The following is a 20,191-nucleotide window of genomic DNA, read 5'->3' as shown; positions in this document are numbered from 1 at the left end:
GCTTTAGACACAAGGTCTTGCTTGTGGACTTGCAAAAGGCATTTTACATTTTTTCACTTTGTCTTTCTCATGTTCTTCTATGAGCAGTAAAATAGAATTTACCCTGACCATGTCAGCAATAAAAATAATAACCAGGCAAATTCTATCAAATGCAGAGAGACTACATAAGAGCACAAAATAGTGTCTCCAGTGTCTCCAAAGGTAAAAACACATTTCAGACAAATGTGGGTTGTTGTGATTTATTTTTAACATTTTTTGAAAAAGGGTAAATAATTACAGGGTTATTACCCCAGTACATTACATCCTTCATAGCTGTGAAAACTGAATGCAAAAATATGTGGTTTCACAGTGCTTGATAAAGTGGAGAACATGTACAAAGTATCTTCTGTGTTCAACTGGGTAATGTTTCTGTTCATGTAAAAAAAGACCTGATTTTCTTTTCTCTCAGAGGAGTGTAACCTGAAGAAGGGTTTTCGAGGCAGCATGCCATAGCTTTTCCTAATTTACCTGACTGTTGCTTAGATGTAGTTATCTTTGATAATCCATAGATGTATACCAAAGTTAAGCATTACAAGAGAATCTTTTTCCTTTCAACTAGTGTGCAGAAAGTTAGCCAAAATGTCTACTTTTTATTCTGCAAAGAAAGGCACTGATTTGTGCATACTTCAGAACCACCACTGAGAGCTACAGCCAGCAAAGCAAGGAAAACAATGCAAACACCTGCAAAAGAAAGACTGAAACACAGCCACTTGGGAATTTCTTTTTCAGCCAAACACTGTGAAGCGTGGTTGTGGAATGTTGCATTTTGTATGGCAAAAGGGCAACTGTAGGTATCTGTTATCTGTAATTGAGGAGGTTTGGGTTTTCTTCTTGTAAAACACCCCCTACAAACCCATCCGTTGGCCAGGACACATTCAAGTTACCAGTGAATTTTACTTTTTCTTTCCCTCCAAGGTAGATGCATGTGGATGAAGAAAACGCCAAGATTACTTCAAATAGGTGCAGCATCCCCTAGGCAGAGAAAGCCTTCCTCAATACATACGCCGCTTTAGAGGGTCGATTAGGAAGAGGAAGTGCTCTCTGTCCCTCAGCTTTCTTCTCCAGCACCCATCACCAGTCCGCCACCTCCTCCCTGCTGCACACCACACCAGCATCCTCCTCGTGGGAGCAATTATGCGTACCAACCTCAGCATGGGCACACTCCAGCAGTGTCTTCTCCTGCCCAGAGCACTGGACATCATCCAGAAGAATACGAAGCGAAGTCCCTTCCCCAAATTCTGCCTTCTTGCTGGCCCGCACCACATAGGGAAAGCCCAGCTGACGACACACCACAGCAGCGGCTGCTGAGCTCCAGCCGTCATCGCACACCGTGCCCCACTCTCCATCAACATAGACCTCCACTCTGCCCCAGCTCCGTCCGCGGCTGCCACCATCCAGCCGCACGGCCCCATTGCGAGGTTTCTTCTTCCTGCGCTGTCCCTTCCTTTCCCTTTTTCCAGGCTTGGGGCTTCGTGCTGTGGTGGGGACCAGCATCACGCTGCGGTTCACTGGGGCTTGGTCCACTCGGTCTAGAGCTGGTGTGTGGGACGTGGCAGGGTCTGGCCAGCCTCTTCTAGGGGCTTCAGTTGTGGTCTTTAGTCGGGGACGTGGTGTTGGTGTCTTCACAATGAGTTCTGTTGGAAAAAAAAAAAGAAAAAAAACAAACCAGGAAATTATAGGTCTGTCATTCTGCAGACACTGCATTATCTTTAAGATAATGACACAAAAACAGGGCTGATTTTTGGCTGATTTAAATTTTCTCTTGGAATTTGTTTATGTGGTCCTGTTGAGAAGCAAAAAGGTTCCCGGTAAGCCCATATTTTCATCAGTCTGCTGCTTTTAGTTAGCAGAGAGGACTACACTGCTTAATGCCAATAAATAAGACTCTCAGGAAGGAAACATTACCCAATTTCCAAGCAGACTACTGGCAAAACTTCAGCATGGGTATTAAAGGGTCAGAGTTAGAGCTTCTCAGGTAAGAGTTCTTCGAGTCCCCTTCTCCCCTGTGGAAAGCATTTTAGAGCTGCACACTCGCACACTTTTTCTGTTCTCTTCATTACTAATGACTGGATCGTTACCAGACTGAGAGCTCCGGCCTCCCCACTGTGCCAGATGCTTTATTCAGAGGAGCTGAAATCGCGAACATTCAAAATCAATTCTCTCTGGTAACTGGAATGTGCAAAAAGAACGGAGTTGCCAGGACAACACATAAAACAGGATTTGGGGTTGTTTTTTAATTCCTTATGAAAAAAAGAAAAGAGCCTTGAACTCCAAATAGCTGAAAATTCTTTCCTGTCACAGTTTCCAGGCGTAACTGGACTTGCTTATTCACATACTCTATTTTTAGCTTAAAAATAAGTTTTAGCTTGTCAGAAGGAAGCAATTCGGAATTACTCAGAATAATAATCAACTGAGCTGTGACAGTGTCCATATATTTGCAAAGCTATCACAACTTTTTTCTTCTCCTCCTTGTTTTATCCATTCTCATCAATAGTTCTGTAGTGGATTTGGGGGAAAAAATGTCCTAATAACCATTGCTCTCTAAAGACAAAACTATGCAGTGGTTTACTTTTTGAAAGAGCTTCCCAAACAATGCTATTATGAGGAAAATGGTAATTCTGGTGTGCAAAGTGTTCCCCCCTCTGGAAACTGAAGTTCTGAAGGCAAGAAGTAAATGTGAAAGTCTTAGCTGCACACACCTCAGACTCTACTCTACTACTGCCTGACCTGGCAAAGCACTCACAAATGCTGGAACGCATACAGTGGTATGTAGGACTGCACAAAAGCTAGTGGCCACTTGGGAGTGCTTTTCACCCCACTCTATCAAGTTGTTTTATGAGTTACTCTTCATCAGGCTGTTTCTTAAATACACTTCCAACAAAAGCATTCCTCAAGCTAAAGCTGGCCACATGCTTTAGTGATTCTGTCACGTTCGCACAAACACCAACAAAACAACAAAATATTTACAGCTCTACCTCCTTGTTTTCATGCTCCTGAATCAAAATTTTCATGCTTGGTTTGCACCTAAATGTGAATGCAGTTGTTGAAATGCTCAGTGGAATCTCACCCACTGCTTCTGCGTTATGATGTGATGAAAACTACCTTCTAAATGAAACCACAAATTAGTTACATGTATAGTTTAAAAAAACCTGAATTTTGGACTTGCATAGAGAATAATGCATAAGAAGAAACAGAGACAAAGCTGGCTGAACATGAACAAAATTAATAATGCTTTGAAATGGTGTGCACAGCTTGCAAAAGAAAATGTTTCTGCAGAAGTGCTGAGTGCTCAGGCATGTCAACAGTTAATAATCAGCCTTACATCTTGTTCCACCCTAAAGACTCAATCTTGCAAGGTGCTGAGTGCCCTCATTCCTTCATGAAGAGAAAGCTGTGCGACTCGTCAATGATTCAAATGCAGCCTATCATGATGTATGTAATAAAAAATTAAATAAGAGTATCCTGACATTAGAGTTCCTACAGTAACATCAACTTCATTACAAAGTTGTTAGAGAACTGTCTAGAACACGTGTCAACAAAATACACTGGAAAAAGAAATGTGATATTGTTAAATGTAATTATGAGGATCAAATGGTGTACTTAGTTCTTCGCATTGAGTGTAAATAGCTCTTACTGCAACTTCATCTGCAGCTTCTACTGTTCCACTTTTAGCAGCACAGTACTTCATTCAGCATGAAGCAATCAAAAAGCCCTGGAGGGTTTGGATAAGCCAAAAGTTCACCTGAATGGCTGATCACACCAAGTCTTTTGTGAGCATTTGCTCATCACGTATTTTCTCTCTCCCGACTAACAATGCCTCAGACCTCATCTTGCTCAATGAGCTATTTCCCAACCCTTTAGCCATGATATCCTTCATCGCCTGAAGTGTTCCTCACTTCCTGAAGGCACTGCAAAAATCATTTGTCACTGAAAAGCACCACAGAACACAGATTCTCAATACAGAAACAGTCATGGGGAAAGCTAGTTGTTAGTAGTGAAACAGTTATTATGCAGTATGGAAAAGGCAAAAAGGTACAGAAATTGCAGAGATTTCACATGCCTGGGAGAGGGGAAATATTTCCTGCCTTATGCCTTATTTGAACGAACTCCTCAGATTCAAACCAGCTGGCAAGAATTAATCTCAAAGATGCTCTGAAGCCTGCCGTTCTGGGTGGTCTCCATGCAGAGGGAGAATGCAAGCTTTGAGTTTATATTTACTGCCAGCTAACACACACCCATAATAACCAGCAACAATGACACTTACTCTCCTTTGGCACAAATTTTACAAGCTTGCTTTTTACTTTTACTGGCAGAGGCTCAACTTGGCATTTTCCTGGTGGTGCTCTCCTGTGAAAAAAGGGACACGTACAGCGCACAATTAATTCCTTTCCAGAGGCATCAGGAGCCTTTGCTTCCCATTGTTCTTTTGACAAATGTAATGCTCACTGGAAAAAAAAGTCTGCTTAAGTGATCCAAATAATCTCTTACAGTAGAAAACATAATTAAACTATCACATGTCTCCATAGATCAAAGTCCAAATATTCACAAGTCAGAGGAGTCCTCTGGCTGTGTTTTTGTTTGCTATTGCTGAATCCATTAAGGAAATAAAACATTGGCAGGTCCAAGCAATCCAGAAAGAGATTAATCAGACTGAAACTAAAAATCACAAAACTAGACAGGGTATGTTGAATATCTGACACAAAGGTCATACCAACGCAAGTTTTCTGGCTGTCTTCAGGGAAGCGAAATAACAGACTATTATTCATACACAAAGCCAAAACAAAAGACTTTCCCTTTTATCGTGGTTGATACAAATGTGGAAAGAAGCCAGGTGGAGAATAAAGAGGTCTGCGATTTGTCACTGCCAATGACTTGTCACTTCAGAAATACCAAAAATGCATTAGTTTCAGACAGGAACTGTAAGCATCTCTGACAGAAGCTATCTCTTAGAACAACACATTACTTCGACACGAATTTGTTTGTCTTGGAAGTACAGCTCACTTCTGAGAAGTTGCATCCAGTTTATAACCACTTTTTGCTATGAAAGCTGCTTCTTAATCGCAGCCTTCTTCAGAGGTTTTCAAACTCGTTCAAAAATGCACGATGCATGCATTTGGAGGATATTACTCCTTTGTAATTAGGCTTGTTTGCATTTGCATTTCTGTGGAAGGCAATGAGTTCCTCTCTCAGTTCAGGCATAGGGACATCATATTTCCTACTTTAATTATTTTTCCTGTGAATTCATTCGTATTGCTACATTCTACAGACTGTATCAACTTGTTTTTAAACTTGTGATTTGCCTTTTGACTTCTGCTTTTTCATTTTTGCAAAGGTTGCGTAATACAAGCCTCTTTCTATGCAGTTTACAGGAACTATTCCACAGCATTAGCTAATGGAAAATGCTCCTGACAGAGGAGGAGACAGAGGAATACAGGCAACAGCACTGAGGTCTGTTTAAGCTTGAGGTCTCTTTCCAACATAAAAATAGAAAATCAGTTTGGTTCAGGAGAATACTCAAATAGCTAAAGCTGTATATCAAACTTATTTGAAAAATAAAAGTGAAGGAATGGGTTGCCAAGGAGGTTGTGGATACCCCATCCCTGGAGGCATTCAAGGCCAGGCTGGATGTGGCTCTGGGCAGCCTGGTCTGGTGGTTGGCGACCTGCACATAGCATGGGGGATTGAAACTCAGTGATCATTGAGGTCCTCTTTTCAACCCAGGCCATTCTATGATTCTATGATTCTTACAAAGTCTCTTTCCACATATCTGTATCAGTTTATTTAGTTTACCCAATAATAGTACTGTTTAAAAAACAGGAAATTGGAAAAAACAGTGTAAGTCTCCCCACAAAACACAGCTATTCCCTGTCTTACTCAGTTTCATATACAAGAGCATGGGATCCAGAAGAGATGATGACAGTTTGATTCCTTGTCCAAGCCATTTTCCCTCTTAAAATACACAACAAAGAATGCACTTTTTTGACATGCTTTGTTTTGTTGTCTTTCTGCCCTGTCCAAGCGCACACTGCAGGATGACCCCTGGCCACACGGGGCACCTGGACACACAGCACCGAGCTCAGGCTTTGCAGCAAGCGCATCCCCTACCTGGAGGTGTCCACCACTTTGTACACCACTCCGTGTGGGGCCGTGGCACTTGGTACACCAGTAGACATGAAGTAAAGTTCTCCTAGGAAAAAAAAACACACACAGCCATGAAATCTCCCCATGAAGTCCATTGGCACTCGCAAGTTGGAGAGCATCAGGGAACAATGAGACTTGACAGAGAGAGGTCTGGCTGCTGGAACAAACAGTGCAACGGGGTTGAAATGAGTGAAATGAGTGTTCGCCTGCATTTCAGTGGCAAAAAATAAATTCAGTGAGAAAAAAGTTTTACATTTCATCATTAAACGTTATTTTGACTGATTTCTACTGCATGTTTAGCTGTCCAGGCCTTAGTTGTCACCTCGGTCAAATCTGCATCCTTTAACTCCACTAGTACAAAACAGTCAAACTCTCAACTCCTTTTATTGAAATGAAAGGGCATTAAGACTGTTCACACTGCCTCACTCCTTTGGGGTGAATTACACGAGACCAAAATTCTGCTTTTGCTTTCTCACAAAGTGAGGCGTACCTCACACGAAAGGCATTTGGATTTGTGACAGCTCTGTCAAGCTGCATGGGTAGAGCTCGACCTTCAGCCAAACAATTTCCATCACCATTTACTTGATGTGTTTTCTCTTAACTGCATTTCCATCCCCCTCTTCCTGCTGTGCAGGAGGGGCCAGGACAAGCAGCCCTCACAGGCACTCTCCCTCCACATCCCATATTTCTTTCCTGGGAATTACCAGGCAGAAATTTGTCTGTGCGATCCATACAGCATGCGGGCTGTCACACATGCATCCCACAGACAGCAGGGGATGGGGCTGCTGGTTTTTGAGAATGCAATGATGTGGTGCCCCCACCACATCAACACATCCACTGCTCCAGCTGGATTAATATTCATCAGAACAGCAGCCCCCAGAATAACTGCTTCCATGAAGAAAAGCTTGCTAAGATTAATTGTGTGGTAAACCTGTAAAACATGGCTGCCTGCATGCCGAAGAGGTACAGGAGAAAAAAGTTCACTCTAGAGAAAGAAAACTCACTCAACTGCTATTACCAATTTCCATTATAACAAGACAAGAAAAAGGCAAAGGGCTGCCTCTCAGAACAGACTCCTGCCTGAGTTTCCAGCTGCCTTTATTATACTTTCTTAAGCCATGTAATTCTTATATAAGGTGATGTATCTCTCATCACAGCACTGCAGATCAGCTGCACATTCTATGAATGTTAGACATAAAAGAAAACGGATTTTAACTCCCAAATCATAAAACTCCAAATTCTAAACTTTTGAGCTAATCCTCAATTTGGATGGTTTTTACTGCCGTGATAAAACAGAAAAGCACAAGTGATATAAGTCAAATGATTACCTGCTTCATCTTCAGCAAAAGAGATTACGTATTGGTAATAGTTATTGATGAGCCCGGGGAACATGCAGGTTTGTCCTGTCCCCATACAGATTTCACTGTACTGCCACTCTCCAGTAGTATGATCCTCCTTCAAAGACATCAGGCGTCTGTGAAGCAAAAGGAAAATCAAAACCGAAAAATTTGCACAAAACAATCAAGAAAATTATTTATGAACATCCTCTAGGAAACGTGAGGGGATATTTAATGCTTCCTGCCCATGTTAGCAGAAGTATGAACTGCAGCTCGTCCAAGTAATAAAGAATTGCTGAGGTCAAAACACTTGTATTAATCACGCATGCATCCCTGGTCTTTCAGGAGTAAGACAAGCACTTGGAGAAAGGATAGGCAAGAATTTAAGGGATTCTACTGGACTTTAAAAAATATGTATCTTTGGTTTGTGCAAATGCTACACCAAAGATTTGCGGAAGTTTACAGATTTTTTTTTTAGGATGCATTAGCACGCTTTTGTACACCACTTTTAGTATTTTCAATGAGCACCATATCATTGCTCCAATATTTGTACTGACACAATGTGAACCAGTGACATCAACAGTTGCTGGCATGAAGTCACGTTTCTACACAGCAGCATGGAGTAGAAGTTGTACAAAATGTGCCACGTGAGCCATCTGCCACAGGCAGCACACAGCAGCAGATAGCAGCCAGTAGCAGATACATTTGCAGGCAGGCATAGCATTACTGAAGGATTTTGGCTAGGGGTACAGCTCAGTAAGCATCTGAATATTCACTTACCCACTCATAAAATCACCAAATATGTATAAGCCATTCAGGTTTGGAAACTCACAGCCTCGATAGACATAGCCTCCTGTAACAGATTTCCCCATTTTGTGTGGATATGCATAGATTGGAAGCACATCATCTGTAAAGAGAATAGGTGCATGGCTTACCTTGTGTTTCAAATGATGTAGATTAGTTGTTTCTGCATGACACAATCAGGTTTCCCTTGAGTACCTTCTAACCAAAGGAAGTGCTGATGAAGCCAAATCTGTGTTGATTCTCACTTCTTCAGAACCATATTTGATACCCCCATCTAACTGGCTGTGCTAACCAGGACAAGCCAGCTCAGGGCTAGTATCACACTACCAATATAAGAGAAATTCCTGATAAACTTGAATGCCCTCCATCCTCCAGACACCTGACCATTCATCCGAGACAAGACTCTTCTTCCATAACCAGGCTCTGTTAGTGCTGCTTCTTGCCAATTTCTCAACAGCTTCCCTATGAATTTGCAGGCTGCTTTCAGAGATACTCATCTATGCAGAAGTTGCTTGCCTAGTGCAGTTGTGTTTCACTGGTGAAAGGCAAAAAAAAAAGAGACAGGTGACTCCAGACTGCAGGCACTGATGAAAAGATATGTCAGATGTCAGCATGAATAGCATGTGCTTTTACGAAATGGGGGAACTTAACCTGAAGGGGCCATCAAATATTTATGGTATAGCACTGTCAAGATGTAGTGCTGGCAGATTCACCGTAAAATGTAAGGTAAAACACAAGTCAGGGACAAAACAGAGGCAGATGACTTGATTTTGAAGTCAGACACTTCTTTGTTCTCCTTTTTCCCTTTTGAAACTCATGGTCCATCCGTGCACCCCTCTTCTTCCTCATAGCCTTCCTCCCTTTCTGTATCAGCAAACCTGGCAGCTGCACAGCAGCAGTATTTCATATGAGGCAGGTGCTTCCTAAGCTTACACTGTTCTTACCACTGTACAGGGGCTGTGACATTTCACTCTGCTAACAAAAGGGTCTCTAAAAGCAACACAAATTGTTCTGAGTCCCTGGAGACCTCAGTAAGTGCTCACCAAGAACACTTGCAGAGGTGCTATCACACAGACAGCACTAAAGGGGCTCTCTGACAACTGCTTCAGCTAAGGAGGTGCAAAAACCCTGCTCCAGGCTTTCAGAAGTTTTATAAAGAAACACTTTATAGCTCCCACTATACTTGTAGCTATGCTAATAAACAGGAGGTTTAACACATAAAAGGGAAAAAACTAGAATCTCAGACAGTGCAAGTCAGTGCCAGTACCTGGATCAGCACAAGACGTGTTCCAGATCAGACCTTGCAACACAATGCACTGGCTTCACACACACACACACACACACACACACACACACCAGGGTTTAGTCAGCCAGCAAATGCCTTAATTCAAGTTTGAAAAGTAAAAAGAAATTATGGTTTTGATTTTTGGCACAGCTAGAAGAAATACAAACAAAATGTACATTCAGTTACCTGCAAAGCAGCGTGCATACTGGATGGTCAACTTACAGAATTCGTTATTTTGTGGGGGATTTTTTGTTTGTTTGTTTGCTTGCTTTTAAAGAAGGACATTAGTAGTGAAATTATTTTTGCTTCTGCGGGAAAGCTTATTTGATGTGGAAAAGATTAAATTCTCCCCCCAAATCAAGGAATCTCTAGAATATTTGACTAACTATACTGCCAAAGAAAGCAACAGCTAGGACATTTAATTTGTCTCCTAATTCAAAAAATGATGACCTCTGGACTTCCAGGATTTATCCCCAAGTCAGTTTCCATCCTAGACTGAGAGCACATAGCCTTTCATAGTGCTTTCAGTCAAGCAGCCAGGCTTTGAAGGCAGGAATTAAAATTGACAGTGCTGAATACTGCACAGCGTGAGAGGCACGTAATTTCAAGAGAGCACATATTTACCCAGTGAAGAATTGACGCAAAGCTTTTTATCATAACAGCTGAATCCCTCCCTCGCCCTCCAGCCGTAGTTCTTCCCCTTCTCTACAATGTCGATCTCTTCATATTTGTTCTGTCCTACATCCCCACAGAAGAGACGCCCCTTCCCTTCCTTCGTATCAGGCTCTCCCCTGTCGAATGAGCAGCGCCACATATTCCTCACTCCGTAGGCATAGACCTCAGGTCGAGCCTGTGGGTCATCAACGAAGGGGTTGTCCGGGGGGATCCTGTACACAGGCCCCCGCTCATTGTTGTTCACGTCGATCCGCAGCACTTTGCCCAGCAGTGCTGATCTGTATTGGGAGAAGAAAGGAAAAGGGAAATAAAATTAGATCGCAGTTCAACAGACATTCTCATTTAGATACATATATATATTTATGTATATATATTTGTATACATATTTTTTAAAGAGAACACAAGACTTTCCATGGGAGGTGTGCACAAACATCAGCACTGCTGATGCAAAACATCAGAGAAAAAGTAAACTCTGGACAGAAAACAGCCCAAATTTTGCCTCCCCCAATTGCTTGCCTTAATCTAAGGGCAGCAGAAGGGACACGTGATACAAAGTTTTAGGGGCTCATACTTGTTCTGGGCATTTCCAAAGGTCCCAAAAGGATCTCCAGCCATGCCTCCATCTCCAGTAAATATATAGAGATAACCATCATCGCCAAAGAGCAGCTCTCCTCCATTATGGTTGGAAGCTGGTTCTTCTATTTCCAGAATTATCCTAATTGAAAACAGGAATAATGCATTACCTATTGCACAAGTTGTAAGAAAAAGGCAGAGTAATACCCACCCGGTGTTGTTCTTGAGACACAGAAATGGCTGCAGGTCAGCTTTGGTGCATATTCTTCCATACTGAATCTTGCTTAAGCTTAACTTTTCTACCATCATATTATTCAGACATATTTTCCAGATTACAAAAACACCAAATTGTGTAATAAGGAAAATCTGAGAAATTACATGGCAGAAGATATTTGTAATTATACTTCTGCTCTGATTCTTCCTTCCTCCTTGTTGGTTTTTTTTGGTTTTTTTTTTGTTTTTTTCTTCTCAGCTCAAATCAGACCGCAAACCATGAGGGAAAGGACTCCATCTCTGCATCTGTACAGCACTTGGCACAATCCTGACAGGCGCTTTCAAGGCGACCTAAGACTTTTTGAACATTACGTAATATAGCTAAATGCTTAAAAAGAAAAGGATCCTTAAAGGGGAATTACATACACAGGGCATCAGGAACTTCAAGAACTGTAAAAGCAGTACCACCATCCGATTAGCATCCCGACAAAACAAATGTTATTCAAGTCAGTACCCTTAACTTCATTTTAAAGCCTGAGCAGCTCTGACTTTTATCTTTTTGGTTTTGTTTTTTTTTTGTTTTGTTTTTGGTTGTTGGTTTTTTTGCTGTTTTTTGTTTGCTTGTTTTTAATGCAGCTGGCCTCTCTTTCTTAATAAGAAAAGGCCAAAGTTATGAAAATATAACTTTAAAGAAAGGTAAAGCCAGGAACACAAGCAGGAGATTCCCAGGTGTAACAAACAAAGCTTACTTTACTTCAGTTTCCAGAGATTTCTCTCAACTACCCAAAGAAACCTCTCAGGATGAAGTCTGGGAGAGACGTGCCTGCACAAGCACAACAGGACCACAGGTTTGTCTTATTAAGCTTTCACTATACTAACCAATGGCTACATGAGCACAGAAAGAGTTACAAGTACAGAGCTTGATGATTTTTTAACAAAACAGCTGAGAGGCCTTGACATCTGCAGGCTTAAACTACTGAACCAGTCAACAAAGCCCATAATACAATGTAATAAAGTAAAAATCTCAAAATTAACTCTATTCAAGGTCTTCTTCAAACAGGGGATCAGTCACGTCGTTCTGCAGCAGGTTATAAATCCATTAACTGTCTTCAGAAACAAACCTTTAATTATCTGTGTGTATTAATGTGGATCAGCTGCAGGGTCAGACTCAAATTAATTGTCCTATCAAAATACTCACAGTAATAGCATAGTTATTTACACTTTATTTAATTTGATGCTCAATTTGTAACATCATATGGTCAAGTTCTCATTCAGATTTTAAAAAAAAAAATCATGGGATCAAATTCATTTTGGTGCAATATCATCAGGTTTGTTTCTAGTAATTTTGGGAACCTTTAGCTTTGAAATGAATTTCACTCATGCATTGCAGAAGTCTATCACAAAGGAAAATCAATAAACCAAAACATTAACTGTAAGTAATGTTCATTCAGAGTTCAGTTAAAACTTCTGACATACTGGAATTAAGAATCATGAATATTCTGTTGTAAGTACTTGTAGTTTACCCACAGAGGACACCTATATTCACTGTGTCAGTACGCTAGGACTGAAATTTGGCTACCTTCATAGGATCATAAAGTGGTTTGGGTTGGAAGGGATCTTTCAAGATCATCTAGATCCAACCCCTCTGCTGTAGGCAGGGATACCTCCCACTAGACCAGGTTGCTCAAAGCCCCATCACCTGGCCAACACGCTGGAATACAAGAACAATATTGAGCTAAATAAGCTTTATTTGTTAGTAAGCCTTAAAAACACACAAGCTGTCTTCTGAGATCTTAAAGACATTAAAGGTGCGTACAATACCTTTCAGAACCATGGTCCACAGTATTCATGTCACCAGAAGAAATTCTGAACTCACTGATTCGGATTCTCTCTTCATAACGAACTTCAACTGAATAGTAGACATACACTTTACCAGTAAATTTGAATTTAGGATGGAAGACAATACCTAGAAAACCTCTCTCGTCTCCTTCCCAAGGTGAGGTAAGCACGGCTTCACTGATGTTTAGAAAAGGCTTTTCAAGCCTGGACCGGTCAGGGAGGTAGGCCCACACCAGGCCAACCTGCTCGGCGATGAAGAAGCGGTGGGTGCCGTCGTTGGCGTGCACCATTGCAACGGGATTGCGCAGCCCGTTGGCCACCTCCATGAGGCAGAGCTGGAGGCAGCCCTCTGCATCGGCGGTCACCAACCCCAGGTTTTGGTTGAGGTTCTCATTAGCCAGCAGGTGTGGGAAACAGTAATCCGTGTCCTCCAGGGACAGGTAGCGGCAGAATTTTGCCATGTTGTTCTCCAGTGCAATTAACTCCTGGTCTGTAGAGAGATAGCGAAAAATGGACCGGCATTTTTGCCATACTTGCTGACAATAGTCCTGGCAAAGTCCTGGTATGGTCCGCACAGGGGTGGAGGGATCCTCAGCATCGTACAAGTGAGCTGCATATGGAGAGCATTCCTAGAAAGAGACAGAAAACACCTCAAGCCATTTGTGGATCAGATTTAAAACAGCTGAGCAGCAACACTAATCGGAGAAATTTCACCTTAATTACAACATATGTTATGGTTTATTCTGAAAATATATTAACAGAGGAAAAGATCTTAGAAAGTGGGTTTAGCTTAGCATTCACAAAAATGATCTTCAGTGTTTCTGGTGAAAGCTGGCTCCTACAAGCTTCTCATGTACGTACGCATTTACCCCAACCATAGCACTAACTCAAGAAAACCAATGATGACACACATCTTGCTGTATCACCTTAGCAGGCTGGACTGGAAAAAAAGCATTTCTATACTGGATGCTCTGACTATGAGATACAGAGCAGGTTCACCACGGCTCAGCAGTGACACAAGGAGTTAGCTGGAAAGATTCAAGCCATCGCAAGGCTTGAGTTGGAAAGGACCTTACAGATCATCTCGTTCCTGCATCTGCACCCAGGATCTCTGAGCACAGACATTTGATGTATCTGGCTCAAAGAGGTCAAAATGCATCCCACTCTGACTACACTGGTCACTAAGCTCAGGTAATGGGATTTCAGACAGAGATCACAAGACGGCCATAATCCAGGCAAACCCCTAAATCCCAAGAAGGGCTGCAGGACAGCCCTAATTTAGGGAAAGTGAATCCTTGGAGCTCTAAGGACTGACTCAAATCTACATACTCTGTATTTTCCACTACAAGAACTCCTCCAGAGAAATGCATTTTCTTTCTTCGTCACTGCAACCCAGTAAAATGGTCTGTAAATCACAGACTGACCAAAGTGACTCAGTTCTGATTTGTAAGAGTTTTTCCATGTATTAAACACATAATATTTTCCAGTTTCAGTGCATCTTCCCAATAGGCATCTCAAAAGTGCTCTCCAAATAACTTAACATGACTTAGTGAATGCTCAGATATTTTTATAGGGTAGATAAATAACTGAGGCAAGAAAGGCAAGAAGAGAAACTATCCTTCCTGAATACATTCTGCGTTGTTTAATTCCTGGGTGGCATTTCTTCCAAGTAAAATCAACTTAGTTAAAAAAAATCAACCTATAAGCAGTTAAATTCTAATGCAGATTATGGTGCTATTCAATAGCTGAAAAGGCATAAGATCCAGAATACTGATGTATTTAAATTAGCTGATAAGTGCACACAATATTTTTAATTTTATTTTCTATTACGTGCCACAATTAATGGAAAGACCGTACAACAGATCATTAGCTTTCCCCTCATAATGTCAAGCTATTCAATGCAAAATGAAGGTTTTTATGCCTTCAAATGAGAAGCAATTAACGCGGTAAAAAGGAGATTGCACATGACTTAGAAATTACAGGCAGATGTGATAACAGCACTCAGCTCTGTTACATGAACATGAAGAGGTGTGCCAGGGACAGAAAACAGCTGCAGTTTTTGCTGGTGTTGTTGTCATGATGAAAATTTAGCCTAAGAAAACTAATTTAAGCAAGAGAATTAGGACAAGGCCTGTATCAGAGCTGCTTTCCTTTCTGCCTTTGGATTTCACACTCTGGAAAAGGAGACACCAAGATGTATCTGGTTCACTGAAAGCCTGCTTTGAGAAAGCAGCAAGAATGTCAGAATTAAGGGTTGCACAGAGGTACAACTTCCCTGCTCCTGTCACCACAGGTTGCTCAAGTACAAGAAGAAACACTTGTCAAAATAATCTGATTACATTTGAGAGAAATCACAAACTGTGAGCAGAAAGGGACAGAAGTGTGCTGAATAATTCACAGAAAACCATTTATTAATTCAGGTAGAGGCTATAAGTTTCATGTATGGTGAATAAGTGAAAGCAGTGCTCTGGAACAATCGCAGTGCCTGAACTCCCACGTTGCGCTTGTGTGGCCATTTGTAGCCGTGTCTCAGGCCGGTGGTGCACTGAGCTCATTAGAACATTTCAGTGAATCATTTTCCCCATGTTGAGAGATTTCACCACTTCTGAACAAATTTTCAACAGCCAGGTTTCTGACATACGCAGGAGACAGAAAGAGCACTTAGTGGGTACTGCTAACTACTAGTCTCCAACCTGCAAATGGTCCGTTGGATGCTGCCTGTCTCAGGAACATATTCAAATGTTTTTGCTTTCAGTACAATTTGATGAAATGAAAGTCAAATCTGTAGAAGGCTGTTATAGGAAAGGGTCGCCTTTCTCTTCACAGTTTTAACAACATAAATATTCCCCAGAAAATGCTACAAGCAGGATTTCTGGTCAGCCATTCTGATCCCATCTGAACATGGCAGACTGGGCTCTGCTGCCTGAATTAATTTCAGATTTACATTGACACAGCACACAGAGCTGCTACTATTCTGTCCCGGGGGCATTTTCATACACACGAGGCCACGGCCAATGATAGGGCTGGACACTTTGCTCTGTACAATGTGTGATCATCCTGTTACCATATCCAGCTGCAGAACATCCGCCCCAGTGAGAATCTCCCAGCCAGGTTTCTTGGCCTCATTCTCAGGCATCACATCAGGACTGCTGACACCTGGACGGCGCATGTCAGAGTGCTGTGACCCTGCACAGAGAGACACCTGACGCCTGTGGGGAACAAGGAGTGTGTTTTGTACCTGGGGGTTTTCCAGGTACAGACCCCTGGGAGATGTAACTGGGCACACCCCCACCTTTCAGAGCGCCGCTGCTGCTAAGGTAGATCAGATCCAAAGGCCGAGAAGCCCAGAGCAACCTGGCGAGGGGCAGCTGCTGCTGACGGATCCAGGGTGCGCACGTGGGCTGACAGCCCCATTCCCGGCACGGTGTGCAGCGCTGCCCCGGGTCACGCGGCGCCGTGCCAATGCTGGTGCGCCCGCGGCCGCGCCGACACCCCGAGCACCCCGCGTGGACCGGCGCAGCCACGTCTGAAGCGCCCAGACGAGGGCTGATGTCGCGGAGCCGAAGCCCCCTCACCTGGCAGAGCAAGTCCTGCAGGTGCCCGGCGCAGGCGGAGTACGTGGGCCCGTCCAGGTGTGCGCTGAGGCGATAGAAGCGCTGGAGCAGCGCCCGGTCGCGCCTCGAGTCGCAGCAGCCGAAGGCGCCGTAGCGCCGGCAGAAGGCGAGGGCCCGCGGCGGCCGGAACGGCGGCTTGAAGTCCAGGCACTGCGGGTGCGGCCGGCCCGCGTCCGGGCCCAGCGCCGCCGCCAGCAGCAGCGCCAGCGCCGCCCCGCGCAGCGCCCGCATCCCGGCGCCGCAGCCGTCGGCGGGGCAGCGCCGAGCCTCGGCCTCCCCCCGCCGGCCCGCCCGCCCCGAGCGCCGCCCGGCCGAGGGGAGCGGGGGCTGCGGAAAGCGGCTCCGTGCAGAGCTTCACCGCCTGCGCATCGTCTTACGCTGCGGGGACGGCTCGGGGAACGAGACTCGGTTTGGTTCCAAGCCGACCGCAACCTGCCGGCCGCTCGGCTGTGTAACCGGCGTAGTACGTACAGCCGGAACGCAGTGCTGGAAGCAGTCCTCGGGCTTCTGATGCGTTCCTGCCGGGCTCCGGTCAGTCGCGGGCTGATCTGTACGACCCAAACACCGCACATAACGGCGCTTAGCGTTTACACCGCTGGCAGACGTTTAAAAACCACTTCGGTGTGGCTGCTGCTGCTGCCTCATTCTCTGTCGCCGTGAGGTGAGATGGGGAGTTCCAGCCCGCAGCCCGCAACACCCTGAGCGGCCCCGCTGCCCTACCTGCCGGCTGCACGCTCCCTACCAAAGTTCCTGATAACACTTTTCTTATCTTTAAGTGTTTTGTGGCATAAAACTGTGAAATGCTTGCTCTAAGTGCTGGGATGTTCTTGCATCTCGTGCATCATGTTTCATATTACGAACCAGCAAAACCAAATCGCACTCAGATGGAGGTTTTTTTTGCTGCTCAGCGCAGCTAGACACAGTGCACAATGCAGACTGCCCATAAGAGACCAAGAATGCAGAGTCCATGCTGACGTGGTATTTTTGACTCCTGCTTTGAGACGAAGAACTGCTGCATGGTGCATACGGGCTGTAAAATCGCGGCATAGCTTGGAACATCCTGTCAGGAGACCATATGTGTAACGGCATTTAATAACAGTTTGTTTTGCTCTCCATATGCTTATGGAACTGCTGCTAAGGTCACTAAAAACTTTGCATTTGTGCAGATAATAAGAACGCCTGATGGGCTTTGTTACAATTTTGTTCCCCTTTTTATTGTTTACCACTTAAAAAACCCTTTTTCATGGATGACCTCGGTGAGCAGGTTGGAGAACAAACAAACCAGTCGCTGCCTTTGGAAACTTTGATCAAAAGTAGTTATGCAACCCCATTTTTTTCCTGTAAAAACAACGGATGTAAATGCATCTTCCTACTCATCCCGGATACCACTGCTGTGGTAAACACTGCCTGCTGTCTCAGAGTTTGTGATGATATTTGAACGTCCCATTAAAAAAAAAACAACATAACAAACATATTCTTATTGTAGGATGAATATGCAAAGAATGAAACACAGTAACCAAACAAACTGTGGGATAATGAGGTTTCTCCAAAAGCCTCTTCATTTGCTATCAGAACCTCTGGTCAGTTTGGCATCCATGCAATTCAGAAATGAACAGAAAATGGAAAGCTGTGCATATTTAACAGGGAGTCTTGGAAGGAAAAGAACCACAGATCTGATCTGCTCATCACTGCAAGATGGCATGCGATAGCTTTGAAGTCCACAGTGTGCATTCAAAGCCATGCCCTCACATCAGAATTCCCAGCGTGCTGTTCATTCAGACCGGGCCATTTTTTGGTTCCCCCCAGCTGGGGACTGGGAAGCAATTCATCTGGAGGGCATTGCTGAAATGGAGATGGAGCTGCCTTGGCCTCAGCGACAGGCTGGCTCAGGGGTGGATGGCTGCATTTTCATTTATATAGAGCCATATTTTGAGACTTGCCAGGACACAGGTAAGAGCTTATGGGCTGCATTTGAAGAATCTTTGCTGTGGTGGATGGGAGAGCACATCTCCAGCTTTTATTTCCATCTCTGCCTGGAGGCTTACTGTGTGATCATTCCCAAGTTACTAGTTTTCTGCCTGGATTCTCCCTGCTATAACATGGCAGTCTTCCAAGGTGAAGTGTATTGATATTTTTAATCACTGTTGTGTTTTTCTATATGAGTTCCTTGCCAAACCACCGCTAAACACGAAGCTCAGGAATGGAACTGCTGCCCTTGACCCAGGGTGCTGAATTTAATGTGTTGCCCTTGTTGCTACCTGCGAGCAAAAACGTGCATCTGTTCTCTGCGGAGCAATGGGGCTGGGCTTTAATTTAGGCACCATTCACCAAGATCACATGGTCATGGGAGAACATGCACACAGGATGTTTTGTATGAATATCTATTTTTTAATTTGCATAATTTGAACACTTGCTTAATGACCTGAATAAATCTGTTGAATATTTTTGCTGCAAATGTTGAAAATACAATGTATTTTTTCTTGCTTTCTTTTCCTCCCTCCTTTCCTTCCTTCCTCCCTCTCTCCCTCCCTCCTTTCCTTCTTTCCTTCTTTTTTTTTTTTTTTAAGGTATTGGATTGCTCCTATTCCCTTGAAGTCCAAATGAGCTCATCAATTGATCCTCAAGATCAGCATTTGTACTGATGGATGTAATTGAAGAAGGTGTGAAAATGCAGTATTTGCTTGCAAATAGCACAACATTAGGACAGAAAAAAGCTTACATGAAGAAAACTGTTGATCAGTTTGCTGTAGTGAACCTGCAAACCTTAAGACAATTCAAGCAACTGATAGCCATAGGTACTCTGCAATCTTATATCCCTCAAGGTGAGCCCCTTGAATATGCAACAGCTACATTTTTCTCTTTCTATGTATGTTGAATTTGTTAGTGTTTGTGGGTCAGATTGCTTAAAAATGCAAACTGCATTAAATCAAATCACCAACACTCGACCCAGTGCCTGGACACTCCACCATCAGGTGTAGTTTGGGTCAGAATTGAGGAGTTCAGTGCTATAAACTTGAATAACGAAAGAACATGCTGCTCTTCCCCATGTTAACAGTGAATGCTATCTTAAAGCGTAACAGTTGGGAATTAAATACAGATCTATAAGTCTTTGTAGAAGAAGCAAGGCTTTGCCTTCTCATTATGTGTGTAATTACTAAATCCTTCTATTCTTCATTTGTTTTCTCATTTGTTTTGCTTTCCTTATTTGTGGGGATACAAAAACAGACAACGATTGTGAGGAAACAGTAAAAAGGCATGTGTTCGTGTAAGTAACATAGACCCAAAGCCACAGACACACACAGACAGAGAAGAGCAAGGTAAACCATTCCTTTCGGAGAGCAGTATCCATGCTAAGCAGATTTAAAGCAATCTGCTGGCATGGATGCTGTTCATTTCCGTGGCTTTTAATATTCACATGAACAGCATAAAAATATATTAAGCCTTTGGAAAGATGCTTATAAGAATAGTTGTACAACAGAGTCAAAAACAAAAGGGCCTCTCCTATTTAAGCTGATTTGCTAAGGAACACAGACGTGTATGTTTTGCAGTGGCTGAAGTCACACTAGCAATGCATTTTGATGTTAAGGAAGCATTTGATGCAAAAACCCAATAAGCCATCCCGGTGCACGTGCTACCTCAAGAGTACCATCAAAGGGTTCGAGAAGCGGAAA

The 20,191-nt window shown here is 43.3% G+C and overlaps 1 protein-coding gene across 1 annotated transcript; it reads right to left on the bottom strand.

Moving 5' to 3' along the window:
* Positions 1 to 223: 223 nt before the first annotated feature.
* HHIPL1 (HHIP like 1) lies at positions 224 to 16,751 on the bottom strand. Its single transcript, XM_052693351.1, has 9 exons — positions 16,482 to 16,751; positions 12,889 to 13,535; positions 10,853 to 10,996; positions 10,231 to 10,559; positions 8,298 to 8,424; positions 7,509 to 7,654; positions 6,145 to 6,226; positions 4,304 to 4,386; positions 224 to 1,673 (listed from the first exon to the last, which is right to left on the bottom strand). Exons 1-9 carry the CDS (start codon positions 16,749 to 16,751, stop codon positions 1,111 to 1,113), a joined length of 2,391 nt encoding a protein of 796 aa, XP_052549311.1. The 3' UTR covers positions 224 to 1,110.
* Positions 16,752 to 20,191: the final 3,440 nt, after the last annotated feature.

The sequence above is a fragment of the Tympanuchus pallidicinctus genome, unplaced genomic scaffold, assembly GCF_026119805.1.
Source record: "Tympanuchus pallidicinctus isolate F22 unplaced genomic scaffold, pur_lepc_1.0 scaffold3, whole genome shotgun sequence".
NCBI lineage: Eukaryota > Metazoa > Chordata > Aves > Galliformes > Phasianidae > Tympanuchus > Tympanuchus pallidicinctus.
Note: the sequence above shows the minus strand (reverse complement) of the source record. Positions and strands in the feature narration are given on the sequence as shown.